Source organism: Apteryx mantelli, chromosome Z, assembly GCF_036417845.1.
Source record: "Apteryx mantelli isolate bAptMan1 chromosome Z, bAptMan1.hap1, whole genome shotgun sequence".
Classification (NCBI taxonomy): domain Eukaryota; kingdom Metazoa; phylum Chordata; class Aves; order Apterygiformes; family Apterygidae; genus Apteryx; species Apteryx mantelli.
In genome coordinates, this window is record NC_090020.1 from 13649765 (window position 1) to 13669481 (window position 19717).

A 19717-nucleotide genomic window follows, 5' to 3' on the forward strand; every position below is an offset into this window, starting at 1 on the left:
TTGACTTTTTTCTTGCTTAGCTTCTTCCTCCTTTTTCCTCTTTATGACACTTAAAGCAGTTTTTCTCAGCTCTCCAGGCTGTTCTTCTTCCATGACCAGTAACTGACTGACAATGACTTTTTTTGTAGACGTGGGGATACTTTTTTAACCCTAGGCTAAAAAAGTATCCCCAAGGCCTTTGCTATTATTTTATACTCAAACTCCACATCATAACATGAGACACCTGTCACAAATCTCCAGTTCACATAGCAAGTGCTCGCAACAAGCTGAAAAGCCTAATAGACCCCAGTCCTCAGGACTCACAAAGCCAGCACAAGGCCTGTGGTCTGTTACTAACAATGGCAATACTGTTTTTACTGGGCCACCAGTAGCTCAAAGAATCAGGACCTTGTACAGTCACTGTAAATACGCAGGCTTGCATCAGGTTTGTTTGCTGCCTCAGTTGTCAGACTCTTTCCCTTAAATCTAACACAACTGAGAAAGACCTATGAGGTCATGGAATCCAGCTGCTACCTACTGCAGGCTCCACCGCGTTATCTCTGTATGATCAGACGAACTACCTGCAGGACCCTCAGCTTTGGTTAGCAGCTCCAGTCAAAAAGGGACAGCACTGAGCACTGTTCCTCTCTCTGTACGTGTGCATCTATAGCTCCCAGAAGCACCAGGGCTGTATAAGCAAACTTCACTGCAGGGAAAAGTATCACCCGAGACACACAATTATCTTCTCTACCATGTTTTGGTTTTATTGGTTTCCTTCACCTCTGCAAGACACAACTGTAATCAACTGCTTCACTCTGTATCTTGAAAGACATGAAAACAGATGTCTCCAATAGGGAGATATGAAAGAGGAAGGTCAAGGTAGTTACTGGAGAATCATGGGCAGTGGAAAAGAACTGAGCAAGACAAAGTCATGGTGGCATTATGTTGAATTAATCGTGTCAGGGAGATTAGACTACTGGAAAATTCAGGAGTTATGAAAAAGTAATCACCACACCCACATGCCATCAAAATCTAACTTTTTAGACTTCATTTTACATTTCTTTCAAATCACACACACACACACACACACACACACACAAAACTGGCTCTCAGGGGGAAGTACCCTGACCCTGGATGACCAAAGTGTACCGTGGAAAAATCTCAATTCCGCAATCTATAAGAGCCAGACTGAAGAAAGACCTGCAAGAGTCAAGCTCTGCCACAACCTGTTTTATAAGACTGAAGGGATTGGGCTACAGGAGACACCAAAAGCTTGGTTTTTTTTTAATACAGGCCCCATACAGTGAGTCGTCCTAAGTTCTTGCATCACTCAACAGGGGAAAAAATCATAGCCTTTTCTTTCTCACTCTATTTGCTCAAAGCACAAAAAAAAGATCTTGGAAAATTTCATCCTTAGCAGTTAATAGCACTTGGAGTTCATACCCCTTAATGTTAAGGCTTTTACAAGCTCTCAGAGCAGAGCTAAACAGCCTCCCTGTAAATGAACCCCCCGACAGGGCAGAACTGTGTCATACCAGCAACCACAACCATCAAAATATGGGTAGTTTGTACTTAACATCTTCCAAGTAGAACAGAATAGTGGGACTGATATGACTACGTAGTACTTTGATTTGCATGTGAAGCCCAGCACTTAACACATGCTGGATTTTGGAACTGAAGGTTTAAAAATCCCTTTTAGTTATCTGCAAAGCGCAGAATTAGATCTGGTAGCAGACAGTAGTTAAAGTGAGCAAATAGCATATTTTAAGTTGTAAACACCCATATAAAAATAGCAAGTGATATTCTATCTCTTGCCTCTTTTTTTTGAATGGCTCTCCGTGCATTGTGAGCAAGTTATTCTGTGCTGCCAAGAGTACTGGATTCCTATTAGCAACAGTCAGCAGTTTCTTTTTGGTTGCGAAAGCTCTGTGAGGCTTTGGCCGTCTAGCACAGTTGTGTGTCAGAGCCTGAGGTTGATGATGACAGAAGCGGCAGCACCAACTGTGTACACAAACACATACACACTTATATGCTCCTGCAGGGAGAGGCGTCTCCTACGTTTTATTTGTAATGCAATACAACCTGCTGGGCTCTGCTCCTCTCTACTGCCAGCAAGGAATTATTATGAAGCCAAGCTTACTGTAATAATGAATTAAAGTATCTTTTTTGTTACTAAAAATTACAAAGAGGCTGTGCAGAACTTTGCAAGGCAATCTAGGACAAGAAAAATAATGAATTTGGGTTTTAATTAATTTACAGCATTAAGTTAGCCTGAGATCTGTGTTTGCTTTTGCCAGGAAGAGACACTCTTGGTTACCAAGAAAATGCGCTGTAAGGTCCCACACCTACTGGTGGAAGAGGTTATAGGGAGCTGGAGCAGCTCTCTGTCACCAGCATTGCTGGTGCTCCAAAGAAACAGATGCACAACTTTAGACTAAACGTTCTTTGTAGCAGGCTTTCACTGCCTAAAGAATAGAAGAAGAAAGAGAGGTTAGTAACTCATCAAAGGCAAGCAATAACTATTGAAACAGAATTCTGTTCCATCACTACATTGTCCCATTCACTAGAGCCCAAAGCCTCCACTCTGAGCAAGTATCCTGCTTAGGCTCTTAGTTTATATACACTGGTCAAATCATGATGAAATGATAATGCTGAAGGGCTACTACAGGCTTTGGAAAAAGCACCCTGTGTAACAACTTACATTACAAAACTTGGAATGATTATTGGAGAGGACTAATGTTAACTTCTGCACTCTGTGGATCATAAGACTTCCCATGAATTTACCCCTGTTTTAATTGAAAGTATCTCTTGAAATGACATTCACTCTTCAAGAAGCTCATCATACGGGTAACAATAAGTTGTTACCTATTTCTTGGAGAAGAGTCCTCCACCACACTAAATCTGAGATTTGCTGTAGTGACAAACAAGCTTCTTTCCTCCCGTGTCAGCTGAGGCCTCGGCTTAGTAACGGGTGCTGCTAAATGAGCTGCACCCGTGCCGAACCGGCCTACTCTCTCACAGACACGGTGAGGGACCGGGAGGGAAACACGGCACCCAGCATGCATGCATAAGCCAACGGTCAGCCAACGGCACCAACGGTCTCAACGGCCGCGGCGGGGCCGAAGGGGGCGGCAGGCCGCCACCCGCGCGCACGCGAGCGCGTGTCGCACACGTCCCTCTCGGCTCTCGGCGCGCACATACGTGCGCTCGCGCCCACGCGCGACCGCGGGCGGCGCGGCGCTGCCCGCCCCGGGCCTGCGCAGTGGGGCCCGCGGCGCCTGCGCCTTAGGCCCGGGGGGGGGGGAGGGGGCCGGTTTCCCCCCTTCCCGCACCCGCGGCCGGGGTCCGCCGCCGCCAGCCATGTCGTCACCGCCCGCCGCGCGCTGCCTTCCCGCGCGCTCGCCGCCCCGGCCTGTCCCGCGCAGGCGCAGGCGCGACGCGCTGCCCCCGCCCCCCCGGCAGCCCCCGCGGCCCCGCCCCCCCGGGCTCCGCGCTGACCCGACCCGCGCCGCGCCGCGCCGCTCCGCTCTGCTCGCTCCCTCCCTCCCTCCTCCGCGCCGGGGACGCGCGGCGGCGGCGGTGGCGGGGAAGCGGCGGGGAGGCGGCAGCGCGCGCCGCGGGCGGGCGGGCGGGCGGCCGGCGCCATGCAGATCACGCTGAAGACGCTGCAGCAGCAGACCTTCCGCATCGACATCGACCCCGAGGAGACGGTGCGGGCCCGCGGCGGCGCCGTGACACCCCCCCCCCCCCCGCGGGTCCGCCCCGCTCGGCCCGGCGGCGGCGGCGGCGGGAGGGCCGGGCCGGGCCGCGGGGGCGGCGGGGCCTCCGCTCGGTCGGTGCCGGTGCCGCGGGGCGGGGGGGGGGGGGGGTGTTTTGGTGGGGGATGGTGAGCGGCTCCCCGCGGGTGCGGGGCCCGTTGGAAACCGCCGGTTTCGCGGGCTGAGCGGCGGGAGGCCGGGGCCGCCGGGCTGGGGCATGGGCGAGCAAGGCTCGAGCGCTGCTCGCCGTGGCTTCTTGTTAGAAAACTGAGGAAAACTTCCCCGTCTTCCAGCGTTTCTGCCTGGAAGAAGGTCTGGGAAGCGCAGGCGGGGGGGGGGGGGGTGCCAGGCGGGCAAACTCTGCTTATGAGACAGCAAAACGCGCTGGCCCGGCGGGGTCGCGGAGCGCGCAGCGCCTACTGCGCCAGCACCGGGGTGCCCGGCCTGGCACCGGGGTGGAAAGCGTGGCCCCGTCTCCCTGGAGTGACTGGGAAACCAAGGACAGAGTTCTTGCAGAAAAAGTTGAAAGTGGCGCTTAATACAACACGGTAAAAAGCAAAAAAAAAAAACAACAAAAAAAACCCAAAGCATTTTTTGAGTCCTCTGTTAACAAAAAAAAAAAATCTGTTTAAACTGGTAAATTCTTTGCAACATGCCCTGTTAACCAAATGTTTCACAACTGTGCTTGGATGCTCCTCGTTAGTGCGGGTTTTTTTTTTTTTTTTAATGCTAATTGTACCTAAGTGTGCTGGTTCATTAAATTTCTAATGTCTCGAACCCAAATATTCCTGTTTCTGGGGACTCTGGAAGCATTGCTTTTAGTCGTTGCACTGTGCTTGGGTGTTTCGCTGCTAGAGGTAGGCTTGTTTACTTGGAGCTGTGCCCTATACTGTGACAAGGCCAAAAATGATCTAGTTGTGATAGGCCCGGGAAACTTGTTGCTCTGAAATTGGCTTCTGTTTCTAGCAGTTTCTCCTGTTATTCGTAGTATAAATTGAATTTAAACAGACTTAATATTACAGTGCAAAGTAGTATTTTAATAACAGTCCGTGCTTGTTACTAAAGACTCTCATGAGCTCTTATTTAAATATACTTTCCAGTGAGAGTATAAAGTAACACACCTCATTATAATGAAGTAGACATACATTTTGTTACAGCTTTTACATAAATACTGGTTTTTTTCCTGCTTTATCAGATGGTTGAATTTTACGGTTCAGAACATGTTTTAATAATAATATGTCTTTAGCTTATATTTTCGTTGTGTTTTAAAATATTGGCCTTCTGAGTATTTTTACTGAATAAGTATTAGACTTGAAGCACGAAGTCTGTGTTTGTGCAAGTGGTAGGTGAAGACTAATGTATTTTGGCTGATTAAAAAGGAACTGAGATGGCCTGAAGCCCCATTGTTTGAGAAGCAGGGTTCACTGACAGAGGATTTTTTTTAAGCACAGCTGGTTTTGCTAAGTTTGGGGGAAGAACTTCAGGGGCATGTAGGAGCCAATGCTGTGCTCCTTCTGGTCTGTAGAGAAGATGGATTTACCGGCTGTAGTGATTCTGGTATTCTGAGCAGAGCACTTCAGTACCTGATGGTGCATTTGGACTTGCCCGGGATAAACCAAAGCACTTACCTACAGAAGTTCGCCCTCTTGTCTATTGACTGCCTATGAAGGAGTAAATGTATTAAGCTGTGTGTTAGAAGCAGGTAATAAGTGCTGTCTGAAACTGATGCAGGCCTGTGTAGCTGCATTTCTTGTCTGAGTGATGACACTGTAGGCTTCTAAATCAGAAATATGCTTCTAAAAAGTTCTAATCTCAACAAATGTTCTTAACTTGTAAAATGAAATACCAGTCTTAAGTATGTTCTATTTCTTTTCCAGTTTCCCTGTGCTGTTAACCTAAATATTCTGATTTTCCCAAAGGGGAGAAATGCAAGGAATATTCGGGATGTCAGTGATCCTTTGACAGTTTCCACTTGTCATTTTCACGTTTCAATGTCAATTTCACATTTCTGTGTTCTGTTACAGTGTTCAAACCCTCTGGGGAAATGCCTGCTTATTTAAGTGTCAACAGGAAGCTTTCTTCTGGAAGTTGGGACTTCTATATATTCCAGTATATCCTTCATATGTATGAGTTTATTGTTAAATGTGTGTACTGGGGTTTTTGGATGTGCACACAATATCTCTCTGGTGCTGAAAGCTTGTGATTTTTAAGTTGAGGATTTTGGACTAAATACTAACAGAAGCTGTACAAAATATCTGGGGAATGGGTTCCAGGAAAAACAAATAGAAAATGAAGCAGGATACAAAGGGTATGTAATAAAGAAAAAGTGAGGAGTGGCATATGTTTGGGGTTTCCAGCTAAAATAGGTATACTTCAGGAGAAAAAGGACACAGCTCTGAAAGAGATTTTTGGAAAGAGACTGTCCTAGCAAAGAATTTGTGTTTTCTGGTATGTAGGGGTTTAAAAAAGTCTTGGTTGTGTAGCGACAAGAAAGCAGTACCTACCAGGGAGATACTCTTTAATATGTGCTTGGGAGAGTTCTGTGATAAAGAAACAAGTTGCTTTAATTCTCTTTGGAGAACCTTTTATTGGCAGTAATAAATTCTGGAATTAGATAAGATTAAACTGAAATTATTATCTGAGTGGCTAGAGTTCTATCTGTGAACCCACACAAAAGTTTGATTGGTTTCATACCTTTGTATTTATTCTATATTTTGAGAGCTTAACTAAAGCATCCAATAAAAAAAAAAGGGAGATGAGTGTGGAAAAGCTGTTTGTGGGTTTTGTTTTTTTTTTAAGCATACTTTTCATTTATTCCTGTTCTGAGACAAGGAAGGGTATATGGAAACAAGTGATGGGTTGTTGTAAAATCTGCCTATTGATAGTTCATATTTCTTAAGGCTGCCTAGGTGAACTATGGGCTTCTGTTAGAAACACACCTGCTGATCTTATAGCATTGACTGAAGCTTAAAGGTTAACACAATTCTGCATATAACTTAATAGACTGTGAGAAGTATTAGATATATCTTGTAAGAAAGTCAAAGTCTTTTTTTATAATAATACATAACTGATATAAAAATAATTGATATTTTAGTTTTGTTTTCCTATATTTGTGAGAAGAATTAACTTTTGAAACAGTTCTGCAGTAGCCAGAGAATGTGTCTATGTTCAAAAATGCTAAGGTCTGACCTTATCAGGCCTTTAACTTACAAGAAAATGCAAACTTATACTGGCTACCTCCCCCCTGCATGGGCTTCAGTACTGGTTAATGCAGCAGCAGTTTCTGATAAGAGGATTATTTTTATATTTCCCTCAGAGTTTGTATTCTCAGTGGTTAGTCGAAGAAGTACCCTCATGATCCTGTTCAAAATCCACAAATATCCTTCTAGGCTAGAGGTGTCTTTCCATGTCCTTAAGTCCTGATATTTTTCTTTCAGTGCCTCTTTTGTTTTACACTAGGTGTCTTGCTCTTCTAGGAGATTGTCATGTTGCTTTTTTATCTGCTGGCATTTTGTTTGAGTGTATGCACATGCATGCTCAGCGAAGCTGTGAAGTTGCAGGGCTTGTACTTGCTGCTTGAGATTTGATAGATGACTCTGCAAAAATGGTAGCTTTGGAGACTACTAGAATAAAGTGTCATTGCAATTTTTTTTATTGTTTGTTATGCTTTCTTTACAGACTAGAATTTATAAGTTATGTTTTCTGATTTTTCACATTTATCTTACTAACTGTCTGTTTGTTTTTTTCTGCAAATGCTTTCCTTCTGTATCTAGTCTTTCTTTTTTTTTCCCCCTGCCTCATGGTTAGATTTGGAATTTTCAAGTCAGAGTTGTTGTTTAACTTCTTGGCTGAAGAGATCTAGACTTCCACATCTTCAGGAATATTTCCCTTAAGTTTGAGTGAGTGTTCTAATAATAATTTCCAAAGAACTTTGGGGAGGATGATACATATTCCATAAAACTTAATGAAGGAAAGGTTAAGGGAACATAAGCTATGAATACAACTAATTTTGTTCATATTAGAGTGTGTTTTTACATGTTAACCATTTTTCAAATACAGTAGCTCTATGACCATAAGTTTACAACTACTTTATTTTGTAACGTTCTTACTCATTTTAGCTATCATCAAGAAAAAAATTTACCTTTGGTGTGCTTTAGTAATTCATTAATATTGTGTGCTGTATTTCTCAACAATTTAAACTTTCTTGGGGCATAGTTCAGAAGGTGGCCAATAAACTGAGAGGCTAAATATGTGGGTTGTATGAATATGAAATGCTCATATGGCTTGTAAGATTGTTCTGTATGTAATTGTGCCTTAAAGTCTGTTTTGCAGATATAACTGGTAATCAAAGATATCTGCCCCTTGTATGGATAACAGAACATGTTAAAAGATGTTCCTTTGAAATTTAGAGGCAGTGGGGAGAAACAAAGGTGTGTGTGAGTTAAAGAATAGTGTGAGCAGATGATCATGTTGTGCTCTACAGTTTCATTGCTTCCCTCTTGTATAAAAGCACATAATTTACCATCAGGTCTTTGGAATGTATTTTCATTGCATTTCTGAAACATAGCAAAATACTTCTTTAAAGCAAAATTCGTAGGGCTGTGTAAATTTACAGGACTACAGGATGTGGTTGCCAGTGTCTTCTGCCACCAAGAAACTTTGTTTCTTTGGTCACTGTTCCAGGCAGCATACTCAGCTTGAGGAGTCAAATCACTTTTTACCTTGCAAGATGCGGTGAAGTGCAACAAGTCTCATCTAGACCCCATAAGGGCCAGTCAGAAGTCCTTGCAGGCTCTCCTGCCTTTTGCATGCTGCTCTGAAGGTAGCATCAAATGACCATGGAAAGGAGAGAAAGGGGCTCGTGGCTGCTATAAGCATATTGGATAGGAGTGTGGTATAAAGTATTATAAAAACTGACTCTACTTGTCCTTTTCTCTGTCATTCCTTCTGTTTGGATCTGAGGCATGGTAGAGTCAAGGAAACCAAGAGAAATGGGGCTGAAAAGCTTATCCTCCCTCCTCCCCACTTTAACGTCTGAGCTTCAAACCTCTTATTTCTAACTTGTTTGTAATCTGGCACCTTAGATGAAGACTGTTACAGCATACCTAAATAAGCTTGCTTGCAGGTGCTCAATATTAGAAAAAAGTTTTTGGAAAGCATCTTTTTATAATGACTTAAAATGTCCTGTCAGTTCTGCTCATGTTTGAAACCATGATACTGCTTTTGCCCTCTCTTTGAAGCAGTTTGTGAGGAATAGCCTAGCACTTAAAAACTGTCTGTTTAAAGGTGCTGCAAGGTTTCGTTTAGGCTAATAAACATTACCATGCAAGAGTCACCACTTAGAGTATAAGCTTTCTCCTTCAGACAAGCCATTGCGGGCTCTGAGAGGGTACTAAGAGCTATCAGAAGCCGTATCTTTCTGCTGTACTTGAGATGCACAGACAACTGTGTGTTTTTTTCCCTGCTATGTAAAGGTCTACTTTGTGTTGAAATCTGTTTATCTGTTCACACTTTACTACAAATCTCATATATGCAGCCCTTTCAAGCACCGTTTAGCTTCAGAAAACTGACCCAAGTGTTTCCACGTTTAAACAAGCAGTGTTTAGATCAATTTGGAAGCATGGGATAGAAGTGCCTAGAGGCCAACTGGGAGATCAGAAATTCCTTTTGTTAATCTCTGGGCAATGCAAAATTGCAATTACTACACTGGTAAACTTCACCTATGTAGATGAGCTCAGTTTTGGATGGGAAATTAGAAAGGCAGAGGTAATTGCTCAGGAGTAAAAGTCAAAGCTAAATTTAGATTTGTACATTGCAAATTCTATACTACTTATCTACTTACTAGGCCATGCTGCTTCTGTATTTGTGTACAAACTTCAGCACAGTAAATACAGACTGTAAATACAGAAGTTTCTGAATGCTTTCTACTGTCTGTGATGTCCGTTTTTAAATATGGAGATAATTCCTTTAAATGCCTTTTTCCATGGAGTTTTAACTCTGGCTATTTTGACCTATTTTAAGGTAGTAAACCTGACTAGATTCACAGGACTTCTCTTCTACTATGGTTCTTCTTAATTCCTGTATTTGTTACATGTTTGGGACTTGAAGTAGGACAATAATCTGTTAATTCAACTGTGAAGGTGGTCTGGTTAAAAATTGAGTGTTCCATTTAGGAAGGTAATGTAAGGCATTATTGTATGTGTAGATTTGTTCAAAAAACCCCTGCTTTTATTATTTGTAGAGGTAGCTAGAACCAAATGTGTTCTTATCAACAAAACTGCTATAAAGCACTTACTTATATGAGGCAAGTAGTATCTTATGCTATGGACACTTCAGTAATTTGCAAAATATGTGCCATTAATGTATTGCTAATCATTGAATTGGATTAAGGATAGTAAAACCTGTTACAATAGTCAGGTTTTTTTCATTAGTTGTCTTATTGTCTGAAGTAACTGCACTACACGAGGCTGATTTTGAGCAGTAACAACATGGTAGTATAATATATGGGAAACATGTTTTCAAGGGCAGTGGGAGTGAAAACTTTGGAATGTTAAATGTAAATTCCAAACAAAAATGTTTAGTCTGTTACGCTCTGCATGCCCTCGCTCAGGGACAGGGAGGAGAGCAAAGCCCTTTGGACTGGATACTTCAGATTGAAAGCTCTATCTGAAGGATGACTTCCCCCCCTTCCTCCCCCCAAATGCTGGGAGAAACCTGAGTCTATTTTAGAAGGGCTGGGGATTGGTAGAGTAATTGTAACATGGATTTAAACACTCCAATGGGAATTGCCTGCTCAAATAAAAGACGAAAACAGTTGAAGTGTAGGTGGGTTAGTAATGAAGGTCTTTAAACGTTGGTCTTGGGATTAATCTTTTTATAGTGTTTTTTGTTAATAATTTGGTAAGAATTTTATGATTTTGAGTACCAAAGCAATAGAAACATGATGGAGTTAAAGAATACAAAGTTTAAAATTTGACTTGGATGTCTTGATTAGGAGGCTGCCTTTTGGGAGTGGCGGTCAAATGAGCAACATAGCTTCACTACTCCGATACACTAAAAGATAAATCCTTGTAGTTCACCAATCCTGGAATTTCCAGTCAGAGTTGGGATGCTGGTGCAGTACATGAATGTTGGTCACCTATCTCCAGTATGAATAGATTTCCACTAGAGCAGGTGGAAGAAAGAGATGCTAGGAAGATATTGAGACTACTACATGAAAGGAAACTAAAGGGGCCTGGCTAGCTTGGCTCACAAGCTGAGAGGAGAATTTGATAGTGCTGTATAAATGTTTATAGTGGTGAGTACCATGGAAGGGAGAAAGGCTGTTCATGCTTAAAATAGAGCACTGGCATAGGAACAAATGTGTGTGAACGGTCTATGAATTAATTTAGGCTGGAAAGTATAAAAAGGCTTCTCACATCAGAAGCAGCTTTACAGTAGGAGAGATGATAGCAAAAAACCCCTTACTAGTTGTTAGATGAAGATGGATCAGATTCCACACGTAATAAAGATTGTGGGGTGCAAGGAGGGTATGTGACTTGATGCCAAAAGGGGTCCACTTCAGTTCTATATCCAGTTTATCTGTGGATCTTAAGAATTTCAGAGATTTGTCTTGATTGTGTTGCATAGCCTGAAAACTGACAGAATTATACTGTTTCCTGCTTATTTTATTAGGAATCAAGAAATGTGACTTTGTATGAACATTGCCTCTTTTCTTTTTCTTTCTTTCCTGTTTTAGCATACTTTATAAGGTAAGAGAAGTGGAAATTCATCTGTGAGAGGGAAGGGAGGGAGTTTACTTGGTATACTCAACTGTGAAGAACTGCCTGTCTAGATGTCAGTTAGGTCAGCTATATCTAGCTGTCAGGCCTGTCAGGGTCTGATACTTATTTGGAACACCTCAGTTTTTTCGTTTAGGAATAGGTGAGCTGTGGCTCTGCAAACCAGATTGCGTGGTATCTTGTTCTTGAGCAGACTGTACTCAGTATAGACCCTGAATGATAGGGAGAGTTACAGATCTTAATTTATAGAGGGCAGAAGAGAATCTACCAGCTTGTTTTGTAAATGGGCAATTGTAGTGTGTGTGTGTTCTGTTTCTGAGTCTTTAGGGTAAGTGTCTACAGGTGAGTTGATGTTCATCCTTAAAGGTGTTGTCCTAAAATATAGAACAGAATAAAGAGAACACATATTAATTAGAACAAAAGAAAAATGAGACTCTTAGGCCTCAAATTTATTTTAAACTTAGATTAGGTGGAGTTAAGCTAGGTAGCCTGGAGGTTTGGTTTATGCATATGCTTTTTTTTTTTTTAATTAGGAAAATTATGTTATAATGTTGTGGATGCAGAGGGTGACAGTGTGTATTTAAACTGCTTTCCAAAATCATCAGATCAGCTGGCTGGACTTGCTTACCAGAAATTAATTCTCACTTAATAACCCTGAACTGATGTTGTTGCTGATGTCTGGGAGATCTTGTAGATACTTGGGAGACCTGATTTGCTACAGGCAAAGTTTAAGATATTGCTGTGTTCAGCAGCTCCTCATGCTGCTAGCTGGAAGATGTTGCTGCTGTTCCAAAGAGCAGTGAGGGTGCTTCTGTCTTTCCCTGAAAATGGAGCTTTTACAGTTTAAATCTAAATAAAGTGGTTTGAACCACTGTGTCTGCCTTGTCACACTGGTGGATTAAGGAGTGCTCTTTGGTATTTTTTTCTGCCGGTTAAATTAAGGCCATGGTTATATTCTCATTAGTGGATATTAAGTCTTCAGGCAGTCCAGCTGGAACTGCAAGAGGAAATTTATCTGTCACTAACAGGTTATTGGTAAGTTTGGTGTATCACATGTTACCTAATACTTTTTTATTCCCTTATATAAATTGCTCTTCTGTATAAAACAGTTAACTATGTTGTTAGGAATGTACCTCATGGAAGTTACTTGAATATTTTATATACTTTATTACAGAATTTCTTAATTTATAATTTGAAGCTCATGATGTGTTAAGTTACTGTCAGTCAGAAAAAAACATATTAAATGTCTTTGAATGGCAACAGTTTGGGTTTAGACCACCATGAAAGTCTGTTTAAATGAGAGGGTAAAGTTAATCATCTTTGCTTTTGCAAATAACTGTGAGTGTGTATAGTTAGTTAGCAAGCTACTGTAGATTATTTGAACTATTTTAAGCTCAAGTTTTGTTTAGATGTGTGTAAACCATTTGTCAGCTGAAGAAATGTTTCTGAGGACTGAATTTGTGTTTGAAGTTATCATCTGTTCTTAAATTGATTGCTGTATATGGCAAGTTCTGAGAATGTAGACAACCAGCGTTGAAAACTATGGTCTTGTTTCTTTAGCATTACCAGGGGTTTTTTTGAATTCCTCTAAGAAGCCAGTCGTGATTGGCTGTATTGGCTTGTTCTAGTCAAAGATTTTATCAGTTCTTTGGTAGACAATATGTAGTTTGGTCCTGCAATCAGTGCTCTGTTAGCTTATATATAGCTTTTTAGAATTCTTTAGTATTTTAACTTTATTATGGTTCTGCATGTTCTTTGCCTCTACCATTCAAGTCAAAGGGGTTGGTTAGCATCCTGGCCTACTGAGCTGGCATTACTCAAGTAGTTAGGCCATTGTCAGAGTCCCACAGATTCACCTTTGGTGTGTTGCTGTGTAGTTGTTAAGGATGTAATTTCTGTTAGATAAACCACAATTAGGCAGTTGTGATGAAAAACGCACAATTGGTAGAATAAGCAGAACTAAAGTTACAGTTGCTCAGCAACTTGCTACACCGATCAGCGAGCAACAGCTTGGAGCAATCTGCCAACTGGTAATGGTCAAATGGTCTGGAAGATGCTCTTCCTATCATAAACCTCATCCACCTCTGCCTGATGCGGGGGATGACACAACTCTGCCCTTGGTGATGCCTGGCTGTGGAGGACCTCCAGGGATGGCTGGGACCAAGGTTGTGTGGCCAGAACTATTGCACTCAGCACCCTGCTCCTCCCAGCTGCTGGCACTGCTGCTCTTGTCAGCAAGGAAAAGGGGAAATAGAGATATCTGGTTTTCTGTGACTTTGTAGTGTTCTTTGCATCCTTAATCACCCTTTCAGAGAGACAATGAACATCCAAACTCCTCCGCATGGATCTAATTATTGTGTAGTAATTAATGTGTGTGTTTAGTCTGTCCTGACCTAAATCACAACACTGGTGAAAATGGTGTCAGCAGTGGGATCCAAAGGAGGTTTTTGGACTATGAAAAGAGGACTGTACAGCTGTAGTGCTGTTTGATGAATATCTGTGAGGCTGAGACAGCCTATAGCACCTAGTTGATTCGCCCGTATGTAGTCTTGTGGAACCTGAGGGTAGGCACTCAGGGGTAGGAGTCTAGTGGGAAGTGTATGTAGTACTCCTGGAGGCAGTGTGTTAATAGCATATATGGGATAGCACTAACTCCTACTGGATACAGGCCAACAGAAGCTCTGTGTAGTAAAAACTGGTCTTGGTCTTACTAAAGGAAACTGGAAACTCCATGAAGTTGTAGCAGGACCTGGTGCTCCTTGCATCTTGGGTGTTGACTTGTTGAGGAAAACTGTAAGGACACACAAGGACATCAATGAGTATTTGGCATTGCTGCTGTAGAAATGTAAGGGCACTCCTTTGATATCTCAACTGCCTGACCTCTCAGAAAAAGAGACAGTAGTAGCACTGCTACGGATGTCACCTCGGTTGGTGCTGGTTGCAACTTGTACAGTGCACTGACAATAGCAAACCAACAGAGATTGGCTTGGTCTCGTACCTGGTCCTGTCAAAGAACTGGAAAGTCAAGGGGGTGGCTGCTTCAGCCCCATTCATCCTTCAGCATCCCCATCTCGACAGTGCAAAAACGCCATGGTGTTTGCAGATTAGCCATAGACCGTTGAGGTTTGAGTGCACTGATGCCAACCTTCAGTGCAGCAGTACCAAATATGCTAGGACTGCAGTATGAGCTCGAAGTAAAGGTTATCAGAATGCAGCCTGATATTCGACCATCCTCATAGCTTTTCTCAGTTCTTCTGGCCTCTGAGTATAAACTGCAGTTTGCCTTTACCTGTAGAGAACTACAATACACCTAAACCGCCTGCAGCAAGGATGGAAGCGTATCCCCACCATCTGTCATAGACTAATACAAAATGTTTTGGAGAAAGGCAGTGCCTCAGATCACTTGCAGTGCATCAGTGATGACATAGTATGGGGAAACACTGCTCAACAGGTGGATAGCAAAGGCAAACAGACAATTGGAATTTTACTACCAATATTTTACTACAATAACTATCTGAAATCCTTTACACAGATCCAATTATTGCATAATAGTTAATGTATATGTTTAGTCTGTCCCAACCTAAACCACAATATTTAGCTGTTGAAACTTTATTTGTGAGAGCAGGTTTTGGTTTATGTTCCTTGTAGGAAAAAGTGTAGCCTGGCATAAAACTCAGACGCTAAAACATGAAGAAAGTAAAGGCCAATAGACATCTGAACACAATAGCTTGACTACGTGCAGTGGATATGAAACAAGTCTTAGTTCTTTCCATCAAAACAGATTATATGTACTGATCATATTGCAGTATTTGTTATATATCTGTGGCAGATGTTATGGACAGCGTGAATAAAAGGAGAAGCTTTGAAACATCACCATTGAGTGATTAGTACAAGTGCATGTGTACGGGAATAGGTAGGCTGTGTGTTGCAGGGTAGAGGTTTGAAAACATGACCGATTTTAACCCTGGCTAATTCTGGGGTTAATTTGCCTGAGTGGGAGCAGGCCATTTCCTGGAGGTGCTTGATGTATTTAATTCTTTAAAATTCATAAAAAATTGCTTGATCATATATCCGTGGCCTAAGCAGACCTTGCAATGATATGGTGAATGACAGCCTTAAATACTGATTGGGGAGGAACTGCAATTTAGATTTTTAGTTTTCAAGGAAAGATTCTTTTTGAGCTTTTAAACAAGTGTAAATCCGGGGATATAACTAATTGTTTTAAAGTAAGTGCATGAGAATGATGATGCTATTGACAAATTGTTAGTATTAAGTTAAAACTTTGCCCCTACTGAAGACTTCAGGAGTGTTGAGAACTACTGTTAGTTTTGCTGTAGAAATGCAACTGGTCAGCTGCTGACTGATACTTGGGCTTTAGGCATGCTGTCCCAGAGATATTCCCATTAAGAATACCAACAGCTTTCTTTCTCCAGCTGTTTAGGGAAAGAAAGAAAAAAAAAAAAAGTTGGTTTCTTATTTCAGTCTTGTTCCATAGACAACAGTGTATCTTGTGTTTTGGATCCTCACAGTAGTTAAATCACCTTCTGTAGTCCTGTTGGGTCCTGGTTAGTTGTCTAAGCACCTAAGTCAGGTGTAAGCCTGGAGAGGAGGTTTGCTTCTGCAGGCCTCCTTTGACAGGTAATGAAGCCTGGCGGAACGACTCCTTTTCATGTTACTGCTAAAAAGATGCAGCTCCTTCATGAATGTGACAGTTTGATCCATCCGTTTTAAAACTTCCACTTTGAAAGGATAAGCCTGGTAAAGAAACTGATAAGGAAACAAAGAAATTAAAATCTGAGAGGAACAAGGAGAGGAAGAAAGAAGCAACAAAGAGAAGATACTCAGCACAAAGGTTTTAGCATCAGTTAGAGAAGAATGAAGTGAAGGCAGGAAGCATGATTGGTGTATGGCAAGTGGATGACAGATTTTACTTAGGCTAAAAAGTTAACCTTTTTGATATGTAGTAAGTATTTACCATTTACCTGAGAGTATTGTTTCAGAGCATCCATAGGAGGAATGGTAGGGAAATGGGTCGACAGACCCATTCTGCTCAAATTTCTCTACTTTCAACTGTGTTGTAAACTTGTATTTAACAATTATCATGAAGAAATTAGTAATCTAACTAGATTAAACAGAGGAGAGACTATTTGAGGAGGAAAAAAATTGCTCTAGGAAGTTGCTAGAATGACATCTTTGGCAAGCTGATGTTCCCCACGTAATGGGAATGTGAATGAAATACTGCTTTTTCATAGTTAAAACTTAGAACAAAGTCTACTTAATTAGGTTTGTATTGTGAAAATGCTTTTTCTTTTTAAATTAACAAGACCATTTCTGTGCTTTAGGTGAAGGCACTGAAGGAGAAGATTGAATCTGAAAGAGGGAAAGATGCTTTTCCAGTAGCTGGCCAAAAACTAATCTATGCAGGTAATGGATGTTCTGAAGATACTCTATCTGAACCTACAATATTTTTTCCCGTTTTTCTGTGACATTGGTTGGAAAGTTGAGCCTTCTCTAAAACACAAACAAATGAAAAATCTCACTGACAAGGGGGACTTTTATTTTTGAACCAGAGTTTTTCAAGTTTTAATGAATGTGTTTCTCTTATCTTTATTCTGATAACATGATCTGCCACTAGCTTTATTTGTGGGTGGTAATGGTAGGTGAAATAGGAGCAGCCATTGTTACAAGAAATCAAGATGTAAAAAGATCAGATTTCATGTTTTTGGTCAGCTTGTGTTTATTCAAAGCATTCATCCGTATGCCTCGGAGAATTAAAAATCAGCTTATTTCTTTTGGATTTGCTGTGTTAGTCCTTATCTACCAACTAAAAAACCCACCATCCAGACTGTTGCTAGACAAAACTACTTGTCATACTTCTAAGCCCTGAGATTAGAAAAACGTACTACGTGCAGGTGAAAAGCAAGCTGTGTCAGATGAAATTTAAAGATACTGAATTATTTCATTTGTACTTAGGCAGTCAGCTTTACTGACTTCTACTTGACTGGTACATTCTGACATGAATATACTCATTTGGTTTTAAATTCTTACCTCATTTCTGGGTTTAAAAGACTGTCCCAAGATTGGGATGGAATCTACTGCTGCCTTTTTTTTTTTTTTTTTTTTTTTTCCCCCTCTAACTCTGCTGCTTTTACCTCTCTAGCTACACTTGAAAGAAGTTTTGGTCTTTACTTTTTCAGTATGCTGCTTTGTAAACAGTATTGTTTTTCCACTTCTAGTAAGCTAATCATGACACAGGAAGTCAGAAATCTCTCCTTGTTTGTAGGAACTCCTCAGAATTATGTTTCTTAACAAATTTTATGCCCCTTACACTTGAGTGAAGGCAATGAACATCAAGACCATGAGGGTAATACTCCCTTATATAATGAAGAAATATGAGCAAGGCAGAGACTTTGTGCAATGTATATTGTATGACATTTTTAAAATTATGTTTTTGTGACTAAAAAAATCAAGAATTGGATGAGACTGTATAGTGTGACTGAAATTTACTTTCTGTATTTTCAAAAGCCAAAATTTGTCTTTAGCATTATATAATGCATACAAGCACGTAGAAAATGTAGGAAATAAGATTTAGTATAGAAGTCTAGTCTTAGTAATGATTCTCTCATATTTTCCTAACTCCGTCATGCTCAAGGTGCTCCTCAAAGATGGATTTTATTTATTTTATTTTATTTTTATTTTTGGACAGGAGATAGAACAAGAGCATATTGGTGACATTTTTACTTTAATTAGAAAAAGGTTGAGAATTTTCATGGTTTGGTGGAACTGAGTGTGATATCCCAAGTCAAGCTGATTGAAAGTGTACCATTTGTTACTAAAAATGTTTGTTTATTAAACAAAAAAAAGTTATGCTCGTCAGCAGTGATGTGGATCTGTTGTATTGTCATTGGTATTAATGTAGCACCTAGGAGCCCTGAGAGTGATGTGTCCCAAGGAAATAGGATATCGGTGTATATGCATTGTGCGAGCTCCTTCCCCAAAGTGCTTATAAACCAGGTTAGTGTATGTGCAAGTCTGTGTAGATTCTGAGTCAGATGCTGTGCCATACACTACAGGTATTACTGCTACACATAACACGTTTTTGAGTACTTGACCTGCAGGAACATGGTAGAACCAATGGGGAGTAAGTCAGTGCCCTCTCATTTGTGTTTTGCATGCCATGATGTGTGTGCATAGCTTCATTTCCTTGCAGTCAGCAGGATGAAGATCTGTCCTGATTGCATTTAAATGGTGTATTCCACTACTGCTGAGAATGGTTATGAGAATGTGTATTTTAATCTTGAAATGGGGAAGTGATCCTGGGTACACCTTCAGAAAACGCTTCTGCTAAAAGTATAAACTGTTTTCTGAAATTTTTTTAGTAGTAGTAATAGGTGCTGTAAAAATGACTGAAAAACAGACTTAATTCTCTGATTTGTGGCAATGCCTCTAAGCCAGCTCATTGTGTGTGTGTATGTGTGTATATATATATATATATAAAGCCTATGTTTGATATATTTTTTAATTCTTCTATAAATTAGGCAAATATACTTTGTTACAATACCATCTCTGCTTAATAAGTATTACAGGTGGTAGTATAGCAAACAAAGGTTTCTGGTTTTGTCTGATCATTCTCTTTCATCCTTCTGCCAAGATAGCTGGGTGTGAAACAGTTATAGCTTTTCCTAACGCTTTAGCCTTCTGTTAAGTATAAATTAGTAAAACTGAAAGTCACAAGTTTGTCTCCTGCAGGTAAATTTATGCTGTTGCAGGGAACTCCAGATCATTTACTAAATTTGAAGGGCTAACAGAAGAGAACAAAGAAATATGAAGCAGGCAGGAATTTTCTCATCATGTCTAGAGCGTGTAAGCAGGCATAAATTATTTATTTTAGCCTACTGTATCCTAAAACTTTACGTTACTTGAATCTGTTTTAAAGGTTCAATAAGTCTTTCCCTGGCTTTCACACTCCTGTTTTAAATGATTTGAAACACATTCAACACTTACAGAAAGGTATCAAGTATTCTACTGGGGATAAGATACTGCCTTCAAGCAACTAGTATTGTGGATGTCATAGGAGGAAAGTCTCTTAGAACTCTACTGCCAAAGCTTAATGGCTAAAATACGTTTCCTAGGATTATTATATTCATATGTCTGCATAAAACTTGTTTTTATATATTTTGGAACTTGTGTGAATGATCC

At 40.9% G+C, this 19717-nt stretch overlaps 1 protein-coding gene across 4 annotated transcripts in view; it reads left to right on the top strand.

The window, feature by feature from the left end:
* Positions 1–3608: 3608 nt before the first annotated feature.
* Positions 3609–19717, top strand: part of RAD23B (RAD23 homolog B, nucleotide excision repair protein) — a 36364-nt gene continuing 20255 nt past the window's right edge. The window contains exons 1-2 of one of the 4 annotated variants that reach the window (XM_067316490.1): positions 3609–3689; positions 16861–16942. In XM_067316490.1, coding sequence (XP_067172591.1) covers positions 3624–3689; positions 16861–16942 — 148 coding nt within the window. In that variant the 5' untranslated portion in view covers positions 3609–3623. Of the gene's footprint in view, positions 3690–4263; positions 4286–7526; positions 7637–16860; positions 16943–19717 lie in introns of those variants that run through there. The other 3 variants (XM_067316492.1, XM_067316493.1, XM_067316491.1) reach the window with 3 other exon arrangements.